The sequence below is a fragment of the Aythya fuligula genome, chromosome 22 (assembly GCF_009819795.1).
Source record: "Aythya fuligula isolate bAytFul2 chromosome 22, bAytFul2.pri, whole genome shotgun sequence".
NCBI classification, from domain to species: domain Eukaryota; kingdom Metazoa; phylum Chordata; class Aves; order Anseriformes; family Anatidae; genus Aythya; species Aythya fuligula.
In genome coordinates, this window is record NC_045580.1 from 4199445 (window position 1) to 4225737 (window position 26293).

Consider the following 26293-nt stretch of genomic DNA (forward strand, 5'->3'; position numbering starts at 1 on the left):
GCGTGGCTGGGAGAGAGGGGCCAGGGAGAGCCCGAAGTGGCTTGCACGACATCCTCGGGGGCAGGAATACCTCTGGTGTGCCTGAGAGCAGCCCTGTGAGCCTCCTGTGTGCAGTGTGAGCCCGAGCAATCATGTAAATGTTGTTTGATTCCCAACAACCGCATGTTTAGAGGACTCTGATTTGCGTGTGTTTGTGCAAACAGGAGCGCTGGGCTTTGTTATTAACGCTGACCTCTCCTTTCCAACTGCACTTTGGGGATAATTATTTATCCCATGGAGTAGAAAACAATAATTAAAAAAAAAGTGCAGGAGAGCCCAAAAGCTGCCCAGCTCCTGCTGGAGCAGCCCCCCCTCCATCCTCTTGCCACCCAGAGCACCGGGGCTCAACGCAGGGCGGCTGCTTGGGCCAGCTTATTTTTTTTCTCGCCCTCGGGCGAGCTCTGCCTCTCTCCTTTTTTTTTTTTTTTTTCCCATTATTATTCCTCGCTCCCCTCCTCCCCTCCGCAGCTGGGGAGCAGCTGCGGGCCCGGCCTGGCCCTTTAAAGGCGGGGCGGCGCGCCGCTGCCTCTTTAGGGCCGGTCCCTGCCTTTGGGGGAAGGAAGTGTGGGCCGGGGGGGGGCCCGAAAAGCGGCGGCCGAGGGCTCTGCATGGCCGGGGGGGGCGCGGCGGGGCGCTTTTCCCACGCTGCGCTCCGCGCCCCCCGCCCCATGCGGGCCGGGGGCTGCCCCGAGCCGTGCGCGCCCCGCCGGGGGTAACGGTGCGGGGCTCCGGGGAGCAAAGGGGGGGATGCTCGCCCCCCGGCTACCTGCGCTGCCAGCCCTGCTGTGGCTAGCGTTAGCCCCGCTGCCCGGCTCTCCCGGCCCCGCGGCTAAGGCTGAGCTGCGGGTGCGGGTGCGGCTGCCCGGCGGGCAGGTGGCGGAGGAGAGCCTGCAAGCCGACAGCGGCTCCGACTGCATCAGCCTGGAGCTCCGCAAGGCCGACGGCGCCCTCATCACCCTCACGGCCGATTTCAGACAGGTGAGGCTCCGGGGGAAAGCCGGAGGGCGGCCCCGGGATGCTGCGCTCGCCCCGTGGTGGAGCGGAGCGCCCCGAGCATCCCCTGGGTCCCGGGGAGCCCCCGCTGGGGTTTGGTGCTGGGGGGGTCTCCGGTGGGTCCCGGCTGGGCCCTTCGAGCCTTGGGGTGGTCAGGAAGAGGCTTGGGGCAGGACCCTGGTGCTCGCTTGGTGGGGTGATGCTGTGCGGGAGGGTTTTGGGGAGCTGAGACCTGCCTGGAGCCTGGGGAAACCCAGCTGGGGGCTCGGGAGCCCGAGCTGTGGCTGAGGATGGGGTCCTTCAGAAGTCCTTCCACCGATGAGCCCTGTTGGGGTCTTTGTGGTGCACCCCGCAGGCAGCTCCCGGGCATTTGGGCAGATTCTTGGCCCCCTGTGGCACTGCTGCAAGCTGGGCTGCCCGGCGGTGAGCGTGGTGGGGGAGGATTTTGGCAGGATGGGTGGCAAAGCCTTCTCCGTGCCCGGCTGAGCGCAGCAGGTCTGTGTGTCCTCACTGAGCCAAGAGGAGACACGGGTTTGGGTGGCAGACAGCAACGGGGCCAGGGCAGGAGTCCCCACGAGCTGAGGCTCAGGTTCGTGGGGCTCTGCTGTGTCTCCAGGACATCTCGCTCCAAGTGATGGCTTTGGGGAGCACGTGCGTTTGGGGTGTGGGCACTGTTTGAGTGGCAGCTCGCTCTGGGACTGGCAGACACCCAGGGGTCCTCCTGGCCCCCTCCCAGGCCCCTCTGCAGGGAGGTGATGCTGAGACCTTGTGCTTCTCAGCAGGAGATGGGAGCTTTTGGGGCCAGCGTGGCGTCCTTCAGTGCACCCCTAGCCTGGCTGGATGTGATGAGTTTTCATTTCTCTTGCTTGGGGATGAGCTGTGAGCTGTTGCGTGGGTGGCACGGCCACGTTATCTCGTTCCAGCCCTCTGCTCAGGCTGTTTGCTGGGTGGACTTTGGTTCATGGCAGGAGGAAGCTCAGCCCCATGAGGAAGGACCGTGGTGTGCCCCGTCCTGCTGTGAACCTTGGAGCCCTCTCCCAGGCGTGTTCTGCTGGCTCTTCCCCTTCCCACTGCGAGTTTTGGTCCTGGTTTCCTCGTGAGGCTCTCGGATCGCCCTTGGCCACCTGGAGGGAGCAGGGCCTGAGATGCTCGCAGAAGCCGTGGCATTTTGGGGTGTGATGGTGTGCTCTGTGCCAGCACGCACGCAGGGAACCGGTGCCACGGCTCCTGGGGGAGCACGGGGCTCCGAGGAGACACCGCACACCAGGAGGCTTTTAAACCTCAGGAGTGCAAAGCTGCACGGTGTGTTCCCGAGCAAGGGAAATCCCAGCTCTGTGCAGACCTTCTGGGTGGGCCCTTTGGGATGTGACGTGGGGGATTTAGGTGTCCTGTTCATCCCTCCAACTTTTTTTCCCCGCTAATTTCAGCTCTCACGCGGGGTTGCTCTCAAATCTCCTCCCCAAACCCAACAGCGTGTGGTAGCTCTTGTCCTGCTCTCATCCTGCTTTCAGCTGAGCTGCTTCTGGGCAGGTTCTCTGAAGGTTTCTGTCTCATATTTTGAATGCTGAGCTCCATGCAAGCCCTCAGCTCCTGGGAGCACACAGGAGACAGTCCCTGGAAGGCTTGCAAGCATCAGCCTCCCAAAATCTGCTCCTAACCTTCGTTTTTCCAGCAGTTGGGTGCTGCCTGTCTGCTCATGGCTTTGCTGGAGCAGAGCTGAAGAAAGCCAGAGACAGAAGGGACCGAGGAGATGGATTTGTGGTGCAGTGAGTAATGATGTGAGCAAGCAGCTGCCTGGCCAGGCTTCCCCCTCTGACCTGTTCTCCTGGCTGCACGCAGGCATTTCCCTGCCCTGCTGCTCGGCTCCCCAACATTACACAACTTCTCCCCTCCAGAGAGAAGGTCTGGAGGCTCTTAGCCTTTGTGAAAGCAGCTGGGGTTGTTGATCTGGGTTTCCCAAGCAAGATTGTGTGGTCATGCTGTGGCCAGGATGCTGGCTTTCTGCACAAATGATTTTTCCACTCCTCTGGCTTAAACTGCAGGGGGTTAGTCCAAAGGCAGATTTTTTTTTTTTAATTCTTTGCTGACAAAGAGTTGCTGTTAGACCGTGGGGCTGGAGAGCAGAGGAGTTACAGTGAGCTCATGGCTCAGTTCTCCCTTCTGACCCTGGTGGAAGCTGAGCAGTGCTCCAGGGGCGCAGTTCTCCTTTCTTCTCCATCCCTACCTCCCATCCAGAGCTGAACCTGGAGGAGCAGTGTCCTCAGAGCACCCCAGCCTTTATTTCATTCCCTAGAGCACCGCAGACTGGCCTTTGGGACTCCAAACTGGGTTTTGCTGTTTACTGGGATTTTGAACTATTTCTTCCCAGGCGATCCGAATGGGCGCGATGAAAACCCTTCTTTGTCGACGTGGCACCGTCGGGGACAAAACTTACTGTAAAAAGGATCGAGGGGGTGGATCGACCCTAAATGTTGAGTCTGATTCCAATAACGTGATCTCGCCAGTTGTTAAACAGCGGCCTGAGAACAAAGTGGGCGGTTCTAGCCCAAGGTCAGCACACAGATAGAGAAAAGTTTCTTTTTTCCTTCTGGTTGCTGGAAAAAAAAATGCGTTGGAAGTGGCTGCTGGTGTTGTAATGCTTGCATCGCCAGTCCTTTTGGGGTCCTTTGTTAATAAAGCTGGAGTTATGTGATAGTCGGGGGGTGTGGAGGCTTTCCTCGTGCCAGGGATTAATTGTGTTAAGTGCTAAATGACCGGGGGGCGCAGGGAAGCACGTGGAGGAGATGGTGGCTGTAAAATACAGGAGGCTGAGCTCTGCCTGCTGCCAGGGCTGCCCCTTTCTTATGCCATGGCTTTGGGCAGGTCGCTCACGGGGCAGGACCCGGTTTGGGAAGCAGCTTTGGGATTTACTCGTTGGCATCCCTCAATTTGTAGGTGCTGAGCGTGAGGATGCTTCGCTAGGGGATGTTCTTCCAGGCACTGGTAGGAATGAGGTTTTCTGGTAGGAGAGGGGTTAAAAAGCATAATCCCCTCCGAGTGCGGGTAAGTCAGCCGGCTGGCCCCCCAGCGAGGATGCAATAACACATGCTCTGTGCTGTACAAGCAAAACAACTTCCCGGCCAGCTCCAGCTGCTCCCCAGGGGAGTGCAGGCAGGGCCACGGCCACAGCAGAGGCTGCTGGCACGGCTGGGACCTGGCTCTGGGGGTCCCCAATATCCCCAGCTTCCCTATCCTTGTACCCCCCCATCCTGCTCAGACATGGACAGCAAAGACAAAAGCAGGTCCCACGGCAGCGCTGAGCTCCTCGGGGGGAGAGAAGTTTGGCAGGAATGCTGCCTGGGTCGGAGGGAGGGAGGCACCGAAATAATTTATTTCCCTGGGAACGGGTTCGCTCCACGCCGCGTGAAGCCGAGGCGCCGGGCTCGGCTCTGGACCACACAGGCTTGTAGGGCTGCACGGGATCCAGCCCCGAGATGGAGGCTGGGTTGTTCCTGCACCCCAGACAGCAGCCCCCGGGGGGCTGGCTGAGGATGGGGAGAGAAAACTCATTTCTCCATGCCTCCACGCAGCCTGGTTCTGTGCTGGAGTTTCATACAGGCAACCCGGGCTGGTGGGAGCTGGCTGCACGGATTTCCTTTCTCCTCATGCCCCAGGAGCCAAGGCTGTGGTTCCCTCCCATGGCACGGCAAGGATACGGCCCCAGAACTGCCTGTTCCCTGCCCCGCCAGCGCCGTGGCCAGCCCCAGACCTGAGCTGTAACCGTACCCGGCACAGCAGCGCGGGTCAGGGCCAAGGATTCTCACCGCCCCCGGGATGAGTTCATCCGGAGAGTCCCCGCGTTGCAAGGCGATGCTCTGTCGGGGCTTGTTCCCTGCTGGGAAATTTTGCAGAAACCCAGAATTGGAGGTGCGTTTCGCTGCCTTGGCACCGGCTGATCCCGCTCTTCCTGGTGGGAACCGGTGAGGTGCCTGGGGAGGGCAGGGCGCTCTCCAAGCACAAAAAAACTTCGGTGGCTCTTTCCAGGTGAGAAGCGTGGCATGTTTTTGGTGTGATGAGCTTCGGTTCTTGCTCCAAGTGGTGTTGTGTAGCCAGGGAAGAGAGAACAGGGAAGCTGGGCACGGGTTTGAGAGAGGGAGGTGAGGCAGGACCTGGGGAGAAGTTGGAGCTGACCTCTTGGTCAGGAGAAAGTGGCCCCTGCAGGGCACGAGACTCCCAGAATATGGTTATCTTTGCTCAGGGATCCACAGGGAGGATCAGTTTGGGTTTGCTTGGAGCCAGGTAAAGGTGGGATTTCTCTCATCAGAACAACACGTGCCTTAGGAGCCGGCTCCTTGAATAAAACAGCCTGATTAAAGCTGGTTGGTGGCTTGCTGACTGCTGGAAAAGCGCACCAAAGTGGCATCAAGAAAGATACCTGCAGTCCCTGACCCTACAGCACCCCACACCCTGAGTTAAGGCAGCACCGCAGCCCTCTGTGTGCCGGAGCTGCCTCCTTTGGATGCTGTGGGGTGAGACCCACATCTCCGTGTGGCTCCAGCCCCCGTGCAGGGGAGCTCAGATTTGCTGTTCAGATGCAGTGATGCGCTTTTGAGGTATGTTGCATCCCTTCCTGACTTTATAGAGACCCCAGAAATGACGGGAATAAAGGGACTGAAGGTGTCCAGCAAGCTCAGCTCAACCCCAGGAGCGCTCGCAGGGTCGCTGTGTTCCCAGGGAGCCCTTTGAACAGAGCTGCTGGAGGACAGAGGTGGCCAAAAGCCCTGGGGACATGGGGAGGAGAATAAATGCCCCCTCCCTGGGGTCCTGAGCCTGGCGTGCGTGGGGTTGCAGCTTTGATGGTGGCGGCTCGGGGCAGCAGGGTTCGTGTAGATAAGGATCTGGCCTTGCTGTTTGATCTAGGGGCAGCCAGGCGCAGAGCCGCCCTGTTTTTGGCACCAAGGGGCGAGCCTGCTGCCTGGGGGGAGGAAAGGATGGGTCAGGGGCATTGCTCCCCCTCCGGTTCCTGTTGATCTTTGCCATTTTACCCCCTGCTCCCTTCTCCTCCAGCTGTACCCCACCGCAGGACCACCTTTCCCTTTCTCTCCCTCCTCCCCTCCCTTACCAAGGGGCTCTTTCAGGGCAGTTTTTGCAGGGATCTTTACCCGAGGTTCCGTGGACCCGCTGGCCCATAAATCAGTAAGCACACACAGACAGGCAGATAAATATTTAGAATAGCTGAGCGGCGGCCCTGGGCTGCTCGCTGGCTGGGGCTGGAGGCACTGCGGTGCTGTGCGGGTGCTTGTGCTGCTTCCACCCTGCTCCTGCTGCCTGCCTGGGGCTGGAGAAGGGAGCAGAGGCTTGTATTGATGCCTGAGAGCTCCTCGTTTGCTCCACGGGTGGGCTGTTGTGGTCCTGAGCTTGGTTCTGCCTCCCTCGTGTGCTCAGGACCCTGAAAACAAAGCACCACTCTCCAAATTCAACGCTTAGTAAAGCTGCTGAATTAGGAGCTGCTAAGCTGGGAAGTGCTGCGCTGTTGTTAATCTCCTGCATCTCCTTGAGGTTTGCCGTCCCAGCGCAGAGCATGGCTGTCCCCGTTTGCTTTTTCCAGACGGGTTTCTGGGTGTTCAGAGTGAATTGAGATGAAATCCACATGTGGAGGAGGTGCCAGGGTGAGCTGCTGGTTTCGGTCTTCTTGGCCCAGGCAGGAGCTCGCAGCAGAGCTCAGCTGGGAGGCAGCTGGACTGAGCACAGATGGGAACGTGGCTCCTTCAGTGGTGCCAGGGGCTCAGTGGGAACTGTCCCCATTAAAGCAGGCAAGAATCACGATTGAGTCATAACATCACATGCGTTTCTGTGGAAACTTCGTCCTGGATTTTTCTTGGTTGGTGGGAAGTTCGGGAAATGTTGCTTTCTTCTCCGTCCCCCTGCTGTTGTACTGCTCCAGCCGTAACCCTAGCCATTTGAAAAAGCTTAGCTTCTCTTTTCTCATATTATTTTTGTTTTCCTTTGTGTTTTTTATAAATGCCTTCAGATGCTCTTTTAAGACCCTGGAGAACGCAGCAGCTTTGAGCTGCTGGTGATGCCTCCCAGGCGATGCTGCACTTTCGGGTGTTTCCCATGTCTATACAGAGGTGTCAGTCAAACCAGAGCACTAAAGGCAGTGATTAAGAAACCCTCACGTTTGTGGGCAAAAGCAACTGGTAGCCCTTTTTCCGAATCCCCTTCATGTCCTGTTTTGTGCTTGAGTTTTCAGTGCATACAACAAAGGCACCCAGCAAAATCCTTTCCCCTGTCCTGCAACCATCCCAGATCGCAACTATCCAGATGTGCACCAAGTTGTGCCTCCTTTTCTTGTGTGGACAGGGAGTAATTCCTCCTCCAGGACACGAAATTGCTCAGAAGCAAGTGAGGGAAGGCAGCAGAGGCAGGTCGGGACTGCTCGCCCCCAGTAATGCATGGAGATAACAGCTATGTGATATTCATTTAACCAAAAGAGGTGTAGGTTTGGGCTGTGCGCAATCTCAGCTTGTTATTAGCTCGTCGGTGAAAGGAGGACCTTTGCTGTAATGAAGACTCAGGATATTTTTAGTTGGTGGCAGCAGATGGAAGCTGTGACCAGCTGCCCCCAGGGGGCTTCAGTTACAGCTCGAAAAGATTGCGACCTGGGGGGGAAAAATGGGCCTCCCTCGGTGCGTGGCGTGATGGGGATATGGTTACGGAGGTTTAGGTCCCTGTCACGCTGCTGTAGGAGAAAATCCTCCAGCCACCCAGTCCCAGTAGTCCTGGCGCTGTTGTTCAGTGGGATTTTTGGACTGTTTCTTGTCCTTTCACCCATTTCATGCTCACCCCCGTGCCTTCCTGCCCACACTTGTGTTTCCTCTCGCCCTTTCCCCTTTGCCTTCTGCTCACACACCAGTGGCCCCTAGCAGGAGAGGCCACGTTGCAGAAACTGGAAGCAGCAATCAGCTTGTTTAACTCCAGCACTAGCCCTGCCTAGGGCATTGGGGAGAGCCTTCAGGGCTTTTCCAGGCTGAAGGGCAAAAGAAATAGCCACACTCCACTCAAGGCTATGTGATATCCTCTCTTGATAGCTGGAGAACCCCAAGCGGTCAGTCTGAAGGTGAGCATCTCCTCCTGGGAGAGGACAAGACTCCTGGGAGGCTCACCTCTCCTTGTGTTCAAGGACAAAAGCCTTGAAAAAGCCTCAGCCTGCTGGCTGAAGGAGGCAGGGATGTGGGATGGGAGCTGGCAGCGACCTGTCCCTGCCCCAGTGGGATTGCGAAAACCCTTACAGCAGTTGTTGTGCTGCAGGCTGGGGTGGGATGGGACCTGGGAGAAGCCACCTGTGCTCAGAGAGCAGAAATATGAGACCTTTGACTTTGTTCTTTTGGCTGGAGCCTTTCTGCAAGACCCTGACTTCTCAATTCTCCAAAAGATGCCAAAGGCCTGGGACTAACGGCGATTTTTTTTTTTTTTAATTCTCTCTCTGCCAGGAGGTGAAGATCTTCCGTGCCTTAATCCTAGGGGAGCTGGAGAGGGGCCAGAGCCAGTTCCAAGCACTTTGCTTTGTCACCCGACTTCACCGCAACGAGATCATCCCCAGCGAGTCCATGGCGAAGCTGCGGCAGGTAGGAGGCAGCCCCGTGCCCCAAACCCACCGGGGTTTTTTGGAGCTGCCTGGAAAACCTTCCCATGCAGCTGCCTCGTGGCTTGCCTGGCTATTAGACCTGCCTTTGACCTCCCCTCCTGCTTGAGGAGCTCAGCATTAAACTAATTTCAGTAATAGTATTGATCCTGATCTGCTAATAAACATGAAGGGAGCATGATTGAGTTCAGCCTGAATCAAAGGGCAAGCAGATGCTTAGAGTAATCACCAGGCAAGCTCCTGCCCGACATTGTCCAGTGAATTAATTGCTGGCACCATCCATCACGACAGAGCATTGATAAATGATCCCAGGCAAATGGGAACAGCAATAAACCATCACGTCCAACATCACCCAGAGGTTTTGTACACCTCCCATCCAGATGGGATGCGGGTGCGCTCAGAGGGAGCATCCACTTGCACATCTGATGTCGGTGTGAAATCCTGACGTGCTCCAAGGGCTGATTTGTGATTTTTTTTTTTATTATTATTTTCCTTTGCAGAAAAACCCCAGGACGGTGAGGCAGGCTGAGGAGGTGCGGGGCCTGGAGCACCTCAGCATGGATGTAGCCGTCAACTTCAGCAAAGGGGCGCAGCTCAGCTCCCACATCCACAACGTCTGCGCAGAGGCCAAAGAAGCGATTTACACGCGAGAGGACGACGTCAAATTTTGGCTGGAGAAAGGTAAAAGTTTCCTTTGGTTCGGGTAGAGCTGCTTGGGTCAGCAAGCTGGGGTGCTGCTGTGCTCTCCCTGCCGGCCCCTGGTGACCTGCAGGGAACATTTCAGCTTTTTGTTTGCTGTCTGTGCCGTGGGCAAGGCGTGGGCACTGCTTGCTGGCGTGCCATGCCGTGGTCATCGGTTCTTCAGCTTATATCTGACCTCGTCGGTGTCACCCTCCTCCTGAACCTACCTAGGCAGTATTTCCAAAGCAACCTTTCACCTGGTCCCTCACCCAAAAGAATGAATTCTTTGCATTCTTGATACCTCCTGGCCTGTTTCCCCTAATGCCCTTTCCTCTCCCAGGGTCCCTACCCAGCCACGTGCCCCACCACCCCCTGAAAACATTTTTGGGCTGGTTGCACCTAGCACGGCGCTGGCTCTGCACCTCCCCTCTCCTTCCAGCACCTCCCTGAGCAGGATTTGCTTCTTCCCACAGGGGTGGACGGCTCCATGTTCGAGGTCCTGCCGCAGACATCCGACCTGCCGGACCTGCAGCGCTGCAGGCTGTGTACAGACCGCTGGAAGCCCTGCATCTGCAGCTACTCGCTGAGCATCGAGTGGTACCCCTGCATGCTCAAGTACTGCAGGAGCCGCGACGCCACGGGCAAGGTCTCTTCCTACAAATGCGGCATCCGCAGCTGCCAGAAGGGCTACACCTTCGATTACTACGTGCCGCAGAAGCAGCTCTGCCTCTGGGACGAGGAGACCTAGCAGAGCCAGGCTCAGCTGCCTCCTGCCACCGCTCGCGATGCTGAGGGCCTCCCGCAGCATCCTGCTGCGAAGAAGGAACGTGGTTCACAGCGGTGCCTTGTGCCAGGATTGCTCTGTGTGTGTGCCTTTCCTTCTGCCCCCCCCCCCCCCCCCGTGGCTCCCTCCTGACCCCATACCTTGTAGTGGGATAAGCGGGCTCGGCTCGCTGCGTGGTGAAGCCGCAAGCAGGAGCCGTGGGTTTTGGGGCTGAAGCACCAGAAGGGCTCTGTTCTTCCCTGCTCTGGGGGTGGGGGGTGTGAAGGGGGACACTTCTGGCCAGTTTTCAGCCTCCAGCATCCTGAAGGGTGGCCAGGGCAGGGAGAGGAGCAGTCCTTGGGGTGTCAGACATCACCACGGACTTCGCCACCTCCTGGTGACACGACAGCATTTCCCGATGGGAATGTGGCTGAGTTATGGGACCACATCCCCTGAACAAAGAAGGTACGAATCCCACCCAAAACCAGAGCCTGCCTGTAGCTTTTTTTTTTTAGTGTCCGCCTAGCTGGTGTATCCTTCCCATGGCTATGAGATGCTCTGGGGGGATATAGCCCAGCAATTACTTCTGCCCCAAAGGGCTGCTAATTAGGGCTCGAACTTATCCCTATTTAGACTAGTGAAGGCCAACTTTTTGTGTTGGTTCTGGGACTCTCCTGCTAGGAAAGAGACATCTGGAGATTTGTGACTGCCATCGTAACCTTGTGGTTGCAAGGGGGGATGATCCCAGATGGGCATTGCAACCGTCGTTTGGAGGAAGATAACATCCTGCACCTACATCCACTTTTACATCCTACTCTGCCAGCTATTCACAAGAAGCTCTTAATTAACTGGACTGCTTTGCTGTGCCTTGGTTTCCCCTAAATGTAAAGCAGGGACGACCTTGAAGCTGACCCCGGCCCTGGTGTGTACCTGGAGGACATCAGACAAAAAAGTGCTGTAGGAGTGCTGCCTGCTTCCCGAGCTGTCTTCCACTCAAGTTTAGAACAAGCAGAGAGGGGAAAGAGGCTGTTGGGGTCATTGCGAGCCCCCGTTCCTCCTGATGAAAAGCCTTCACAATGTGCCTTTTTGCCTAGAATCCAGGAATTTTTGACAAAAATGAATTTGGTCACAATTATTTTTGTATTGATCAGTTAAGGGGGGGGGAGAAGGGAAAGGTATTTTAATATTGCAACATGAAGTAAAACACACTTGAATGATTTTTTTAAAAAAACAAATTATTTATCATTTGTAAGGTAAAAATAAACTTTTTTTTTTTTTTCTTAAAAGCATGCCTGGTCTAATAGCCTCTCTCATAATCTCTGGAATTGGGATTGGGAATTGCTCTCTGCTGGGTGCCAAGCCTGTGCCTTGGGTGGTGGAGACCTTGGGGCTGGAGGGGGCGCATCCTGCATGAGCACTGCTCAGCATGGTCCTGGATTGCAAGGGTACCAGCCATCCAGTCCCTCGTGTAACTGGGAGCTCTGGGGAAGCAAAAGAGCAGTGATGGAGACAGAAACTGCTGCAAGGGTCAGGCAGGCTGGGGTCAGTGGGGTCCCAGGGGCGTGTGTGGTATGGCTGGGGAGTTTTCTGGGACCAGCAGCATCAAATAATCTCCGTTTATTCCTCTACAGCTGAGGGGAGATGAGGGTGGCAGAGCCTGGGGCTGGTTCAGAGCTCCCAGCTCAGTGGCGGATCGCAGGAGAAGCGTGGAGTGCTGATTCCCCCTAGTGTGGTGAATGTGGACACAGGATGAGGGCGTCTGCAACCTCGGCCCTTCTGCACTGGAGCAGCTTACTGCGATTGCTGCTGCTTCGATTATGTGGTCAACATTTACAGGGGTTTGGTGCTGGCAGGCTGTCCCTGCTTGCTGGAGTTAAATCCAGTTGTGGGGAAAAAAGGGAGAGGATAGCAGGGAAGCTGCAACCTGCTCAAGCCCCGTTCCCACCTCCACCTCCTGCACAGGGCTGCTAGGAGTGGGCACGAGCTCTGTCTGGGAGCCTCTTGGTCGCATCCCAGAGGGCTGACTGTGATTATTTTATAACAGTGAGGCTCTGGGGTGCTGGGATCATGCACAGGGTGGCTGCTGGATGCTCAGCATGGAGGAGGAAAGGCAGCCCTTAAGAGACATCTCAGCTATTCTCCACCTCTTTTGGCCAGGGCACCTCAGGAAGGCACTGCCAGACCAGATCCTCTCTCTGTAGGGTGACTGAGGAGCCCGATATGAGCCAGACCCGTGCTCAGCAGTGCAGGTTGTTGGGCGTTTCTGGGGCCAGTGCTGTGTCATGGGAGCTCTTACCCAGGCCAAGTAAGTGAAGGACGTGAACTCTACAACAACAGACAGTACGTGCAGAGCAAAACTCGATTGCTGCTGCTAGATTTGTGCTCTGGGTCTGAGGGGAGCTGAGAAACCAGGGCACTTCCCTAAAACCTGGGGGCTTCACACCCCAAATTGCAGTCTTGGTCCTTGTGAGAGCTCGCTATCTCCCCGTCCTGCAAGAAGAGAACTGCAGTGCGGTGCAATTGCCTTTCCAAAGAAAAATTCTTCCTCTTGATATAAATAACACCCCTGAAGAGCAGCTGCTGCAGGTGGAGACAGGAGAAGTGCCTGGCACAGAGAAGTCGCAGTTGGCCGGGAGCACTGCTATAAATCCTCGCTATTAGGAAAAGCAGGAGAGGATTTTGTAACATCTTTCTGCAGTTTGTGCTTTCAGAGCCATCCACGCTGCAGAAATCAATTGCTATCTGCAGAGCCTGCCTTCCTCCAAGAGAGGAATGAACACTGGCAGTACGAGTGGAGGAACACATACACATGCTTAGGGTGAGAGCAGATGGGTCAGTCATTGATGACCATGGGGAAAATAATCAAAAGAGCAGTTGATTTCTAGCAGCAGCATATCTGCTGGCTTCCAGGAATAATAATTTCAGGACAAAGTTAAAATAAAGCTGCCTTTGCCTGGGGAAGGTGGTCTTATTCCCTCAGCAGACGGGCCTGATGGTGCTGTGGTCCTGCCTCTCTTTTGCCCCTCTGCTCACTGCAGAGCTGTCTCAGGTAGTTTAATGAGAAAAGCGGTTTTTTTTATTATATATATTTTTTATTTTTCTTTTTCTCTGACTACAGAATAAAAGCCAGAAGCAGCTGGAGGGTTCCTGGCTGCAGCCGGCGGTGTCTGTAGGGCCAGGAGAGGGCACTGCGGGCCTGCCTATGGCCGGGATAGCATCTTAGGATGCACAGTGACACCTGCCAGCACCCCAAAGGGGACACCCTGGGGCTCGGGGACGTGTTGCTGGGGTCTGGGGAAAATAATAATACGGATAATAATACAATAAAGCAACAGGGAGCAGAGGGAAAAGAGCTGCAGCAAGGGGAGCCGCCAGCTGGTGTGCGAGATGTGCTTTTTTGGGGGTGGAAGGAGCACGCTCATGGCCCCCCCCAGCCCTTACAGAGCCTTTCTCCTACCCCTTGGAGGCCCTTCAACCTGGCGAGGTGCCACCAGTAAATCCACGTCTGACGCAGTGCGGCCACCCGAGCGCGTCAGCCCTCGCCGCGGGGAAAACCCAGCCATGGGGGTCAGGCTGGCAGCAGGGGAAAAAGGAGCAGCAGCGGCCCAGGAACGCCCCGGGGAGCGGGTCTGAATGGCTGGGGCTCTGCCACAGAGCGGTGGCAGCAGTCCAGCCCCTCCAGCAGCTGGGGACAGGACGAGGTGTCTTGCGCCAGCCACCCCGTGTCACCTCCCTGCTTCCTGGAGCCGCTCCGAGCGCAGCCCGTAGCGCTCCCCCTTTAGTTCCTCCATCCTCAGACCCGGGAGCCTCCTTTTTGCTTCCCCTTTCCCCTTTTCCCCAAATTTCCTTTTTTTTTTTTTTTTTCTTCTTTTTTAACACATCCTTGCTGCCTGCTCCCCTCTCCCGAGGGCTCCCGCAGGCTCTCCGGCCCTGCAGCACCAGGCTGGGTTGGAGCTGAAGCCCGGGGAGCCTGCCTGCCCGCCCACCCATCTCCTCAGAGAAACCTGTCTTTCCAGGGAGGGAGAGCAGCATGTGGGAAAGCCGAGAGCCCTGGAACGTGAATTAGCCAGGGAGAGATGAATGTGCGATAGCTTGTACCTGGCAGCTACCAATTGAGTGTGTTAACACTTTCAGGAGGGGGTTGAGCAGGGCTGCAGGAGCTTCGCGCAATGCTCCCCACCACCCTGGGCATGGTGGAGGGGCACCAAGGTGGCAAATATGGCACCCAGACCCGTCAGGGTGACTGCTGGTCCCTGTCACAGCACGGGGAGCAGGCCGAGGGCCTGGCCTGCCCGCAGCACAAGGCAGCTGTAGGGGATTTTGCTCCCTGCTTTCCCTGGAAGTGGGCTGGATCCTGCAGCTTCAACCAAGATGGCGGCGGAGGAGGAGGAGGAGGAGGAGGAGGAGAAGGAGGAGAAGGAGGAGGAAGAGGAGGAGGAGGAGGCTGTTTGCCCCTCCATTACTTTTCTGAGGTGCTGTCTTGGCACAGCTCAGGCAAAAGGAGTCCCTGGGTGCTGACCCTGTGCCTTCAGCAGCAGCAGGGCACCTCTCTGCCCCGTGCTGAGCGCTTCGTATGGCATCCCTCATGTTCAGCCCAGCCCCACAGCAGCCAAAGACCACGCCGTGCAGGCCACACTCATGAGCTCAACCCAAGCAGAGCCCAAAATTTATCAGAAAAAAAACATGAAGGGGCCGCCTCGCGGGGGGCTGCTCTGCCACCTTCCCCGCTGGGTGCTGCCCAGCGTGGCTTCATGCCTCTCCCAGCTGCAAAGAACGGAGCCAGCAGCCTCCTTCCCCTCACCAGACGGCTTTGGGGCTGGTGTCAGAGCCCCTACAAAACCCCACGAAGCCCCCACGAAGCCCCCACGAAGCCCCTCTCCGCCAGCCCGGCAGGCAGGTGCTGCGGGGCGCATCCGAGGCGGTGCGGGCGGGCGAAGCGCCTCCTTCCTCCCTCCTTCCCACCCCACCCCACACCCTGGTAGCGCTGCAGGGACTCATCCATTCCCGAGTTACTAATATGCAAATGGGTGCTTTTGCATGGGCCGGGCGCCAGGCTGCTGGGTGTCAGGGCACCCGAGGGAGCCGGAGGTGGGGCGAGGCGTGGCGCGGCGCCGCATGCTCACCTGGCCCTGCATGGCAACAGGCAATGGAGCTCTAGGTCCCTTGGGGAGCGGACCCACGGCCGGTTTGAGAGGCAGCGGGTGGCAGAGGAGGGAGGGCAAACTGGCAGCCCCTGGCAACCTGGGGCTGACGGCAGGAGGCTGGGCGCACCGTGGATTTCCCTCCACCAGCAGGATGGTGAACCTGGAGTCTGTGCACGCAGGTAAAGGGCGCTGGAGGAAGGATCGGGCTGGGGCTCACCACGCAGATGAAACGTGGGCTCGGGCAGGAAATGGGGTTGCTCCGGTTCCCGTGACCTTTCCTCCCTCCTTTCCCTCCTCTTCTCTTCTGCTGGAGTCGGTGACGGCAGCCAGTGCCTGGTTAAGAGCCAGCTGGGGGATGGATGCTGCCCTGGCCCTATTTAGGGGGCTGCCGAGCTGTGCCCACAGCCTGGGAGCGCTGCTCAGGCTGCCAGCCCCAACGTGGGTTGTGGGGCAGAGCACAAATATCTCTTGGGCAGCTGGAGAATGGGCAGGTAGTGCCTGACCGGTGTCCTGAGTCATTGGGATAAAGCCAGGAGGAGTGAGAGGGGGGTAAAGTCCCCGAGGGATGCAGAACGGGTGGCAGGGGGTGGGTGAGTGTGAGCGAGGGATGGGACTGGGCTGGAAGGAGGAAGGTTAATGACAAAGAGGGAAAAATGAGCCAGGGAAGAGCTGTGGGAGGGCGAGGTGAGCGAGGAATGAATGAATGGGGACACTCAGGAGGAGTATCCGCGCCTTGCAGGGCTTTGACACGGAGGCACAGCCTCACGTCTCTGCAAGCAGCAGGGGAAGCAGAGCCACGGCTGCCAAATGCCTCGGCGCTGCATGGAGCTGGGGCTCATCCTACAGAGCCACTTCAGCTCCTGCCCTCTTCTTGAGCCCCCGTGCTGGAGGAGAGGGAACATCCTGAGCACGTGGGGCTGAGGGCAGTGCTGGCACGAGAGCTGAGCAGGGCTACGGCACAGGATGGATCCCGACAGCCCCTTCTGTGGCATGGGGGGTGCTGTGGGCAGGGGGCCACGTGCAGGCCGAGCAGGGCGGCAGGAGGCTGGCGGTGCCGGCACGGCGTGCGAGCCCGACTCGTCCGAGCACCTGCGATGGGCGTGCGTGCGTGAGCGGTGCCTCTCGGGGCCGCATCCCCCGCAGGCTCCCCTCCGCCCATCTGCTTTGCTTGTGGGCGACTCTTTCTTCATGAGAAGATTCCCCAAATCGATACTGTGCCCTCTGTCAGAGCCGGCGGCACCGCTCCCAGGGTGGATTTGGCCGGGAGCTGCGCACGCTGGGTGCGCGCTGAGCCCACCTGCCCCCACAGCATCCCACCCCGCTGCCCTCCGAGGGGTCCGAGCTTCACGCCGTGGTTTTGCAGGGAGGGAGATGAACCTGGGCCCAGCTGCTTTCACGTGCCAGAGCCCAGGGAGCTTATTCCCACTGCTGCAAAGGTGCCGGCGTGCTCAAGCTGGGGGTGCCGAGCCCTTTTTCATCCCCACTGCACAAAGGGATTGGGGGCTCTGCTCGCCCCCTTCCCACGCAGAGGCTCCCCCCAGCAGAACCTCCTCCTCTCCTCCTTTCCTCCTCCTCCTCCCCAGGCGTTTGGGTGTTTTCAGCTTCCTGCAGCCTCCGCGGGGGCTCGGGCACAGAAAATGCAGCAAAATTCACCAGGCTTCAGGTGCTGGCCCCAGCCAACCCAACTTCTCCCTGCTACCACCACTGGCTTTCGTTTTTTCCTCCTAAAGCCACCAGGCTGGTTTATTCTGGTGCCCATGTCAGGACAACTACTAGGAATAAGGGCTTGGGAAAGCTTTATTTGCTGACACCATTTGTTTCAGCCAAAATATAGATGCAGATATATCCCCAGAGAACTGTCTGCACTGGTAGAGTTTCTTTGGTCTGGGTAAACAGACCAGACTGCCTCTTCTCCAGGGATGTTTGCTAACTGAGGTAGAGCAGCACATTTTTAATATGGCCCAGGCCACAGTGGCGGCTCCTAATAGGTCTGTGGTTAAGTGTTAGGCAGTCCCAAGTTGCATTATTTTTCCCAGAGTTTTTTTTTTTTTTTTTTTTTTTTCCTAGCCTGCCTGTATATTTTTACTAGCCTGGGTGTATTGCAAAGCGGTGTGGTAGGAGCCTACATATTTTTTTAGCCTCAAAGCCTCGCAGCCCGTTTAGTCTTTAGAAATTTTGCCATACGTGGGGGTTCAAATCCAGCTGAGCTGTGTCTCGCTCTCCCTGGTTTAACGCAGAGGACAAAGAGGAGGAGTTTCCATCATCCTGGCTGCACTTGTGTGGGTCACCCCTCTGCATCTGCTCCCTGTTCTCAAGGAGCCCTTGGAGGATGGCTGCTGCAGCAAGGTTATCATAGGTGTTTGAAAGGTGGGCAGCCCCAAACGACTCCTATCAAGCAGGATTTGATCAAAAGGATCAAATTTTCTTCCTTTTTCTTCCTGTTTTGTTGTTGGCTTATTTTTTCCCCCACAATGTATTTAAACTATAATAACTTTTGCAGGTTTATGAGTGGAAATTGACTCTTTGTGACACTAAAACTCTTCTGCTCTGCGTGAGAGCATCACGGGTGCCTCGTTATCTCCTGACTGCAGGAGGAGGGGATTTCTCTGATGGCCTACAGCTGGTGTGTAAGCACTGGCAGCTGCAGGGTTATTGCTGCTGGGGGCTGAGGGTGGCTGCTGGCAGCCTAGGGCCTCACCTGGCGTGAAAAGAGACAGGGCTCCGAGCACCAGCCAGCTTATTTTACTGCCCATGCACAGTACAAAGTGCATGGGCTGTGGGAATTGGCTCCCTTGGGTCACTGAGGCTCCTGCAAAGCACCAGGAGGGTGCTTGGGTCCATGCAGAGGGGCAAGGCACAACTGCTGCTCATCCCTCCCTCTGCCCCCGTGGTCCTGGGGATGAGATAATTTTCTTCTACTAAGGCACGTTTGTAAATTGTGTGCCCACAAGGAAGCTTGCAGTAGGGTTTTTTTGTTGTTATTTCTGTTTTTTTTTTTTTTTTTTTTTTTTTTTCAAACGTGCAGCCGTTCTTGCCAAACTTCTATACGGGTAAAGGTTTTCCCTATTTTCTGAAAACTTGGCTTTTCTTAAAGCTTCTTCTTGGCAGCAAGCAAAACTTTGTGCTTTGTAGACTGCCTAAGTTAGGGTCCCTTGGCAGTGTTACAAGACAAGAAGATGTTTATAACTGAAGATAATTACTCTTCCCGCAGTAGCAATGCTTAGAAGCCCCACTAAATGTTCACGTCTTAATTGCAGAGGGATTGTTTGAAAAGCAACGCTTTTCTCTCTCCTTTTCCTCCCTCGCTGCTTAGACAATTTCAGGGAAGGAACTTTCTGAAGTGCGTGGATGTTGCTGCACTCCTGTGGCGTAAAATCTTACTTTTTTTGCTTCTTTTAGTCATTTACTGAGGGAAAAAGTTCCAAGCTTTAGCCTAAATAAAGTTACTCCGTTTGGGCCAAAAAGCAGAGAGTTTGCACACGGGAAGTTTCAATAGAGGGGGAATAAATAAATGAAAGCTCTGCCCGCTTCATCGTGAGTAATAGAGGGAAAGTGGAATAAAAACTTATGGGTCTCTCTTCACCCTTTTGGCCACTTGAAAATAATTCAAGGCACACATAGGAAAGAGGAAAAGGTTTGCATGATGCCTTTAAGAAGGCTTCCACCTGCCTTTTCTACCCCAGCAAAACCACAGCAAACACTCGCCCCGCTTCCACGCTGTTGTTATTCCCCGATGCAAATCGGATGCCTCCTGTGGCCGGGATTGGCTGCAGGAAGCACATGCAAATCACTCGGTCGGCTCTTTATAAAAATGTATTCTTATCTTTTTCCCCCCCCCCCAACCAGCCAGCCTGGAAAGAGTTAAAATTCCCATGCAAAGGGGAGAAGAGGGTGAGGGGGTGTCCGACTGAATTTGAATAGATATTCTTCCTTCTCTCACCCAGTGTGTACTTTGCCTCTTTTAAGGAGGCAGGAGCAGTCCAGTGCAAAGTTGACTATTCCCACCCTTTTCTTTCAGCTGTCCCCGAAGGAGAACGTGGCCCCGGGTGTGGTGGCAGCCATCACTTCAAGGGTAAATGACAAATTTATTGGCCTTGGAAAGGATGGAGGGAAGCATGGTGGCAGTGTTCTCCTTGGGGACATTGCTTTGTGGTCTGAGAGGGCTGTGAGCACGTGCGTGCGGGGCAGCACTTTGCCAAGAGATGTTCTGGGGAGAGCAAGCTGAGTTTGAGAGGAGGTGAGAGAAGAGAAGAGAGCTTGCTTCCCTCCCTGAGCATCCTGCTCTGCTTCTGCATCTCCAAAGCTGGCCCTGGCCGATTGCGCCCTGCACAGCACCAAGCTCTGGCCCGGCTGCACCATCCCCAAATAAAAAAAAAAAAAAAAAAAAAAAAGGAAGGGATGTGGGAGAGGGGAGAAAGCTGGGAGGGATCCCCTGCAGGTGTGGCAGTGTCACTGGCTGCTCTGGGAAGCCTGCATAAAGCTCAGGGGAGAGGCCAGCGGGGCAGGGAGGGCTCCTGGTGCTTCCCGAGCCCCTTGCAGAGCAGGAGGTGAGAGGCACAGCAGCGAATTGAGGAGGGGGGAAAGGAGCGAGGGGGGATGCAAAGAGCAACAGGAGGGAAAGTGCATCCTCAGAGCTGATGAATATTCTAGTGCCTGTATGTTGAGGAATCAGAAATTTGAAAGTCTGATGGTTTATTATAATTACACATTCATTTGTGCTGTTTAGTGGAAGCCACATGTGCCTGTTGCCTGGGACTGTGACCTGTTATTAAAATCAGTTGTGCCATCTTTTCCAGAGATCAAGATGAGCGGCGATGCGGCGGATTCCACAGACACTCGGCACGAGCCCGACCAGGTGGAGCCAGGTAAGGAGGGTCTGGGACACAGGGGGGGGCACCGAGGGAGGGGAAGGGATCGGGAGGGCTCAGGTGCTGGAACTTTCTGCTGGTGCTTTGCTCCTGTTGCTGCTGCCTTGCGTCCTTCCAGCCAGCCGGGGAGTTGACCAAGAATGCGCTCTGGGCTAGGATTGCATCGGTATCTCGATCAGCATGCAAGATCCTTCTGGGAGAGCCCTGAGGTTTGAGCATGGAAACACGCTCCCTTCTCTCACCAAATGAATAATGGCACCGAAATGGTCCCGGTCCACTCAGCTCAGCACAAACAGCTCTCCGTTGTGCGCAGGGTTCGTGTCAGGAACGTTTCCCCAGACAAAACTCCCAGGGACGAAGCCTGTTTTGGCCACGTATATGTAGAAGAATGGGAGGGACTTCTGGTATAGTCAAATCCAGCTTGGTAGCTCCAGCCAAAATGTATTGGTCTTCTTCTTGAGGCGTGATTGGGTTTCTCATCCCCACTACTCCCACCTGATGCTCAGCCTCTCCCTGCTCTGTGGCTAGAAGCCTCAGCTCTCCTTGCAGATGGAAAGCTGAAGAACTGGGCGATCCCATGAAGATAACAGCACTGGCACTACTGCTGATTTCTGCCAGTTTGCCTACCAATTCCTGCACTGCCACAGGGTGCGAGATACCCCCCAAAAAAATCCGTGTCGTGTTTTCCAGCATCGCTTCTGACTGCCACTGCCCGCAGTGGGTTGAGTGCAGGATCTTGAGGATGTGGCTTATGGTCAGCCTCCTTTCTAGGCAAATAAATAGCAATAAGAAAAGCATTAAGCACCCACTGGTTATAGTTGTAATAGAAGAAAGGTTATTAGAAACAGTGAGACTCATCTATAGACTTGGAAATAAACACTCTTCAAAACCAAAACTCATAGAGGCAATGCAGAATTGTTCTCTGAGTCATGAAGAGCTCTAAGCTTGGGGTGGGGGCATGTGTAACAATAGCTTAAAACTTCACATGGGATGATTTTACTTCTCCTTTTATTGATTAAGAGGATTTAGGAAAAAAAAAAATAAAAAATGAGAGAGAGAGATATCTTGGTAAAGGCAGAGAAGCCTAGGCATGTTTTAATGGGACTAAAACTGCCCCTTTATTTACACCGTACATTGAGGTCTAGAAATCCTCCGAGCCCTTAAGTTGGGTTATTTGACATAATCTAAGGCAGAGATAAAATCTGGTTCTATTCACGTCCGTGAACTCCACTTGACTTTGGTCAGGTCAGCCTCTGCTCATGGCTTTCAGCTGCCCCGGAGCTGGTTTTCTGAGATAAATCATCCAACGCCGCCCGGCAGCAAGCGTGTCCCGAGCCCTTCCAAAGCTCCCCGCTCACATTTTGGGAGAAACTTCCAAGGGGGAGGCAGTGGCTCCCCAAGCACCCTGTGCCCCAGCAGGGGCTGCTGGCTGGGTGCAATGCGGTTTTTGGTGTAAGCTTCCCAGACAGCCATTAGTGTGAGCTGTAGCACCTCTTTCTAGTGGTAATTGAGAGGAGAATGCGGAGAAGTGGAGGCAATTTGTTTTAAAATAACAAAAATGTTCAGCACTGCTCCGGGAGCCTTCAAATCAGGCAGGGAAATCAGAACAAGTAAATCTCCCTCATTTACAAAAGAGTGACACTTCCCTGCGGACTGATGCAAGCAACTTGTCTCAATCAGGCTCTCCTCCAAGGCTTTCCTCCACCAGGAGTGGTGGAGACCTTACAAGAACACACGTTGGGGCTCTGGGATGAGAGGCTGCAGGTGGTGGGACCCTACAGGAGATTTGGGGCCAGAGCAGCCCCATGCCCTGCTGCCACCGGTGTCTTTCAGGGCCTCATCCAGCCCCACCAGGGCTCAAAACCAGCCAAGCCCACCGAGGGCTGCCTCGATGCTGCCCCAAAGCTTTTCCGCCCCTTTGTTGGGTTTTTCCCCTCTTCCCGAGCATCCCGTTTACAAACAACAGAGGGCTTTGTGCTGAACTTCCCTGAACGTTTTTATTTTCCCCGATACACGTTGTTAGAGGGATATTTACTGCAAGAGTGTTTTGTTGACCAGTTTCATGTGGGAAAATCTATTTTCCAATTTCTGATTAACTGAAGACCCATTTCCCAGTGAATTGCACCAATGCACTGCTCCCCAGGAAATTTGTTCCCCCCTGGAAGGAGAGGGCAGTTACCAAACTACCAATATTACGGCTTATAAGGGCTGGAAATCTTTCTAGGTGCAGATCTACAAAGGCCTTTCATCACCAAAAGATGTAGACTGGCTCCAAAAAGAATTTAAAATAATAATAATATTAAAGAAAAAAAAAAAAAAAAAAAGGAGTTGGGTGCCAAAATGCTTTTGTAAACCAAGCCCTTGATCTAAAACTGATGCCTAAAGATCTGATGGGAAGTGGCAGTAGCAGAAGCATAATCTCATCCTTTCATATCTCCGCCAGTTCTAGGCTAAGAGGGGGAAAAAAAGGGTAATTTGGGGCATTATTTTACTTTGGAAGTGTTTAAAATAATTGTGGGACTTTTTTTGAGAAAAAAATTCAAAATTTCCTTTTTCATAGGAGGCTAGGAAAGCTTGCTTTCTTTCTTTCTTTCTTTCTTTCTTTCTTTCTTTCTTTCTTTCTTTCTTTCTTTCTATCTCTTTCCTTTCTTTTTTTTTTTTTTTTTATTTTTCCTTATCCACACCAATTTCATAAAAAACAAAGCAAAACAAAAAAACACTTCAAAGCTTTTAGTAAGATCTCCTCCAAAATTCCACATTTCTTTGTATTCCTTTTATCCCCCTGTCTGCTGGTCGCAGCGAGGTTCTGCCATGGTAGAAAAAGCCACGACCTCAATAATAATTAAAAAATAAATAAATAAAATAGGATATCCCCTACCCACTCCTGCAAATCCTAAGCCCTCCCTTGCTTCACCCCTGCCTTTTCTATCGCGGCACGTGTGTGAGATGCTCAGGTTATGCCCGTGGAGCTGTGCCATGCCGTGCCATGCCGTGCCATGCCATCCTCTCTGCCCTTTCCTGCACGCTGCCAGCTCAGGCTGTGGCTGGGCTCGCCGGCAGCCCCGCGGACTCCATGGGGGGTAATGACAAGCGCGAGTTTTGCGCTTGGCTGCGAGCTCTTTTCATCTTTTTAAACTGATGAAAGCCATGCCAGCAAGTTCTGGGTTGAGTTTTTTTTATGGGAACTGTGGGGGCTTGGCACTGCCGAGTGTCGCCCCTGGTCTTCCAGCCGAGAGGCAGAGATCTCCCCCTTCTTGTGGTTTATCTAAGCCCTCTGTATCTGATGCAACAAAATGCTGAGGTGGGACTTGCCTCTGTCTGTCTGTTTGTTTGTGTCAGACACTTGTTCCCCGTTTATCTGCTTGATCAAAACAGGTTACACCAAGCAAAGCTACTTCCCTTTGATTTCATCTGTTGAGGCTATGGGGGGGAAGCCAAAGCCTTAACAAAAGGGCGATAGGGAAGCTCTTCAAACACAACCATCGGTAACTGAATAGCTGCGGGCGCTCCGAACATCTTCCCTCCCCACCCTGCAACACGGGGAGCTGGACAGGCTGCCAGGAGCCCAGGGCAGGGTGCGCGATGGGCATCCCGGTGCACGGGGAAGGGAGCGGGGCTGCGGGGCTGCAGGCAGCATGGGACGGCCCTACAGTGGTCCCACGGCCCTAAAACAGCTGGTGTCGCTGCCTGGGATGGTGACGTGGCAGTGTGCACAGACGAGTTGAGGAGTGGGGTTGTGTGGGGAGGGCACGTGGAGGTGGAAAAGGGGCAACAGCACTGTGGTTGTCTCGGCCTCGCAGCCTGGGAAGCGTTTCTTGGTGGGTTAGGAAGCTGTAGAGCAGATTTCCCTTCTTCTGAAGGTCAGGAGGAGCCTTTCCTTTGAACCCCAAGGCAGGCCAAGTGGTAAGGAGCTATGATGCATCTGCTCTTGCAGGGGGGATGCTCCTTTGAGTGTCGTTCCTCTCCCCCAGCTCAACTCCAGCCAGCTTGTGGCAGTGGAAGGGTGGCAGCAAGAGCTAAAAGCCCACCTCCAAACGCTGCCACCAGGCCCCAGGCCCCTCCAGGCACCCCATCTCTTGATGTCTGTCCATGCTTTCTGCATCAAACCCACACGGTGGAAGACCAGAGCCCTTGTTTCAGTCTCTCTGCCACCTGTTCCCTGTGCAAATGGGATTTTCAGCCCCGAAGTGGGGGTCCCCAGCTCGTCCCCCCAATTTTGGCCAGGTATAAGCTCCCTGCTGCAGGCACAGCTCTCCCGGGGGCTGGGGTCACTGGTGTTTGTCGTATGGCTGTGGTAGGGCTCTGGGCTTGCTGGGAAGGCTTTCTTTTAAACTTCACGGCTTATGCTCAAATAGGATACGGAGGCTTTCACCTCAGCATCTGCTTCCAGCTCAGGTAGAAGGAAACATGCCCAAACCACGCCAGCAGTGTGAAATGGGTCGGGGGGTGCTCAGGCTTTGCTCTGCTCGCAGACACCCCCCAGCAGGCGAGCCCAGGGATGCCCAGGCTGAGCCTTCCCCTTTCTTCTGCCGTTACCTCCGCAGACAGGGCTGGAAATGGGCAAAGACTTTTGAGGAAACTTGGCCTTCCCCAGCCCCACGCCGAGCCCCGTCCTTGGCCGTGCCTCTGCTCGCCAAGGCGAGCTCTCCCCCGTGAACCTTCCCTCCGAGCCTCCAGGATTTCTCTCCTCTCTTTCCCCTGCAGCCACGAACAGCCCCAGGACAAGTCCCAAATAAATAAAAGCAGCAGCAGCAGCAGCCGGGCTGGAAACAGCTGGTTGCTATGGCAATTGGGCCTGCTCGGGATTTGCATAAGGCTGATGATTTTCATAGCACAGCCACATTTAAGGCAAGCAGGAGAAATTTCCATATTCCCAGCTCCGAGTCAGTTGGGGCGTGGGGGAGGCCAGGAGGGGGATATTTGAAATTCAAATGAAGGTGATTAGGGTTTGAGGTTGGGTTATTTTATTTTTTTTTCTTAAACATCCCATTATGGAAGAGGATAAAAAAGGATGGGGAGGGGAAAGGGGAACAAAAGGCTGGTTTGACTTGAATTAGAGGGGCAAAGGAAGAGCTGGTCTGATCTGCCTCTTGCCTCTGGTCTAAGAGAAGAGACTTGCCCTCTCCCAACACCTGCAGGTGAAATGTTTTCCGTGGGAACAACTGCTGCCCTCGGGTTTCCTTCTGGAAGCTGCCCGAGTCTCCCACACTCGCTGTCCTGCGTTCCCCCCGCGCCCTGCCCCACACGAAGGGTACATCGTGCCCGGAGCTGCGGTGGCACCAGGAGGTGGGAGTTGCGTGAGGCTCACAAAAGAAAGGCAATTTTATGTCCCAGGGGGTTTCCACCCAAATGAAACGCTCGAGCCTTTGGTGAAAGCTTCCCCTGCAGCCGTGCAGCCCTCTCTCTGAGTCAGCCAGCACACATTCACTTTTCCTGCTAACCGGCCCTGACTTTCCCATGGAGATGCCCCGATGCCCCGGTTTGGTCTGTTTGTGTTGTTAGTGCAAACAGCAGGAAAGCTGCAGCCCGATTTGGCTGCCTTGAGAACTTCCCATCCCGCTCAGACTTTCCCTTGCTCCTTTTAAGTAAAACTTCTGGAGCAAACCTTGGGAACAGGGAGCATCCCGGCAGGGCAGGTAAGGGTGCAGGGAACCAAGTGGTGTCTGCTCAGCTGCGCTTTCTGCTCCCCATTACCACTGGGCACAGGTGGGGGAATCAGGGCCAGCCACTGGAGTGATGACAAGGTGATTTAAGAGAGCTTGTCCCAGCCAGAGCTTGTGCTGCTAGTTCTGCAGAAGTGGCTGGTCTGGCTGCTGGGAATGGCAGAGAGGTTGCTGATGGTGTTTGCTCGAGTATCCAAAGCGAGTTAAATTACTGAGGAGCTGAATATTTTTGGCTTAATAGAACCCCATCCATCTCAGTGCAGGTGAATGTTTTGCTTCATTTACGGTGTGTGGTTCGAGTGTTGTTCATAGCGATAATGAGTGTCACTGCTCTTCTCTTTAACTGCTCTTGGATGTTGTTTTAACTTTACGCTGTGTTTTTGGTGAGGGACTGGATTCTTGCACCAGTCAACGTGAACGAGTTAATTCCTTAGCCTCTAGAAAACGTGTACTGAAAGGTGCTCTGCATCTGGCCTGCTTTGTCAATCTCTAACGGCGTTGTGCTTTATCAGCTGGGG

The 26293-nt window shown here is 54.9% G+C and overlaps 2 protein-coding genes across 2 annotated transcripts in view; both read left to right on the forward strand.

The window, feature by feature from the left end:
- The first annotated feature begins 735 nt into the window (after positions 1-735).
- OAF (out at first homolog) lies at positions 736-11322 on the forward strand. The gene is made up of 4 exons (XM_032201878.1): positions 736-1017; positions 8505-8639; positions 9157-9337; positions 9811-11322. The coding sequence occupies exons 1-4, from the start codon at positions 787-789 to the stop codon at positions 10083-10085; spliced, it is 822 nt and encodes a 273-aa protein (XP_032057769.1). The 5' UTR covers positions 736-786; the 3' UTR covers positions 10086-11322.
- A 3893-nt stretch (positions 11323-15215) lies between these two features.
- POU2F3 (POU class 2 homeobox 3) overlaps positions 15216-26293 on the forward strand; it is a 39292-nt gene continuing 28214 nt past the window's right edge. Inside the window, exons 1-3 of the mRNA XM_032201951.1 lie at positions 15216-15423; positions 19263-19316; positions 20041-20109. Coding sequence (XP_032057842.1) covers positions 15216-15423; positions 19263-19316; positions 20041-20109 — 331 coding nt within the window. The remainder of the gene's footprint in view (positions 15424-19262; positions 19317-20040; positions 20110-26293) is intronic.

Bases quoted from the DNA above. Each gene is read 5' to 3' on its own strand.
- OAF (XM_032201878.1), top strand. From the start codon at position 787: ATGCTCGCCCCCCGGCTACCTGCGCTGCCAGCCCTGCTGTGGCTAGCG. The intron at 1,018-8,504 runs GTGAGGCTCCGG...TCTCTCTGCCAG, and splicing joins TCACGGCCGATTTCAGACAG to GAGGTGAAGATCTTCCGTGC. The intron at 9,338-9,810 runs GTAAAAGTTTCC...TTCTTCCCACAG, and splicing joins CAAATTTTGGCTGGAGAAAG to GGGTGGACGGCTCCATGTTC.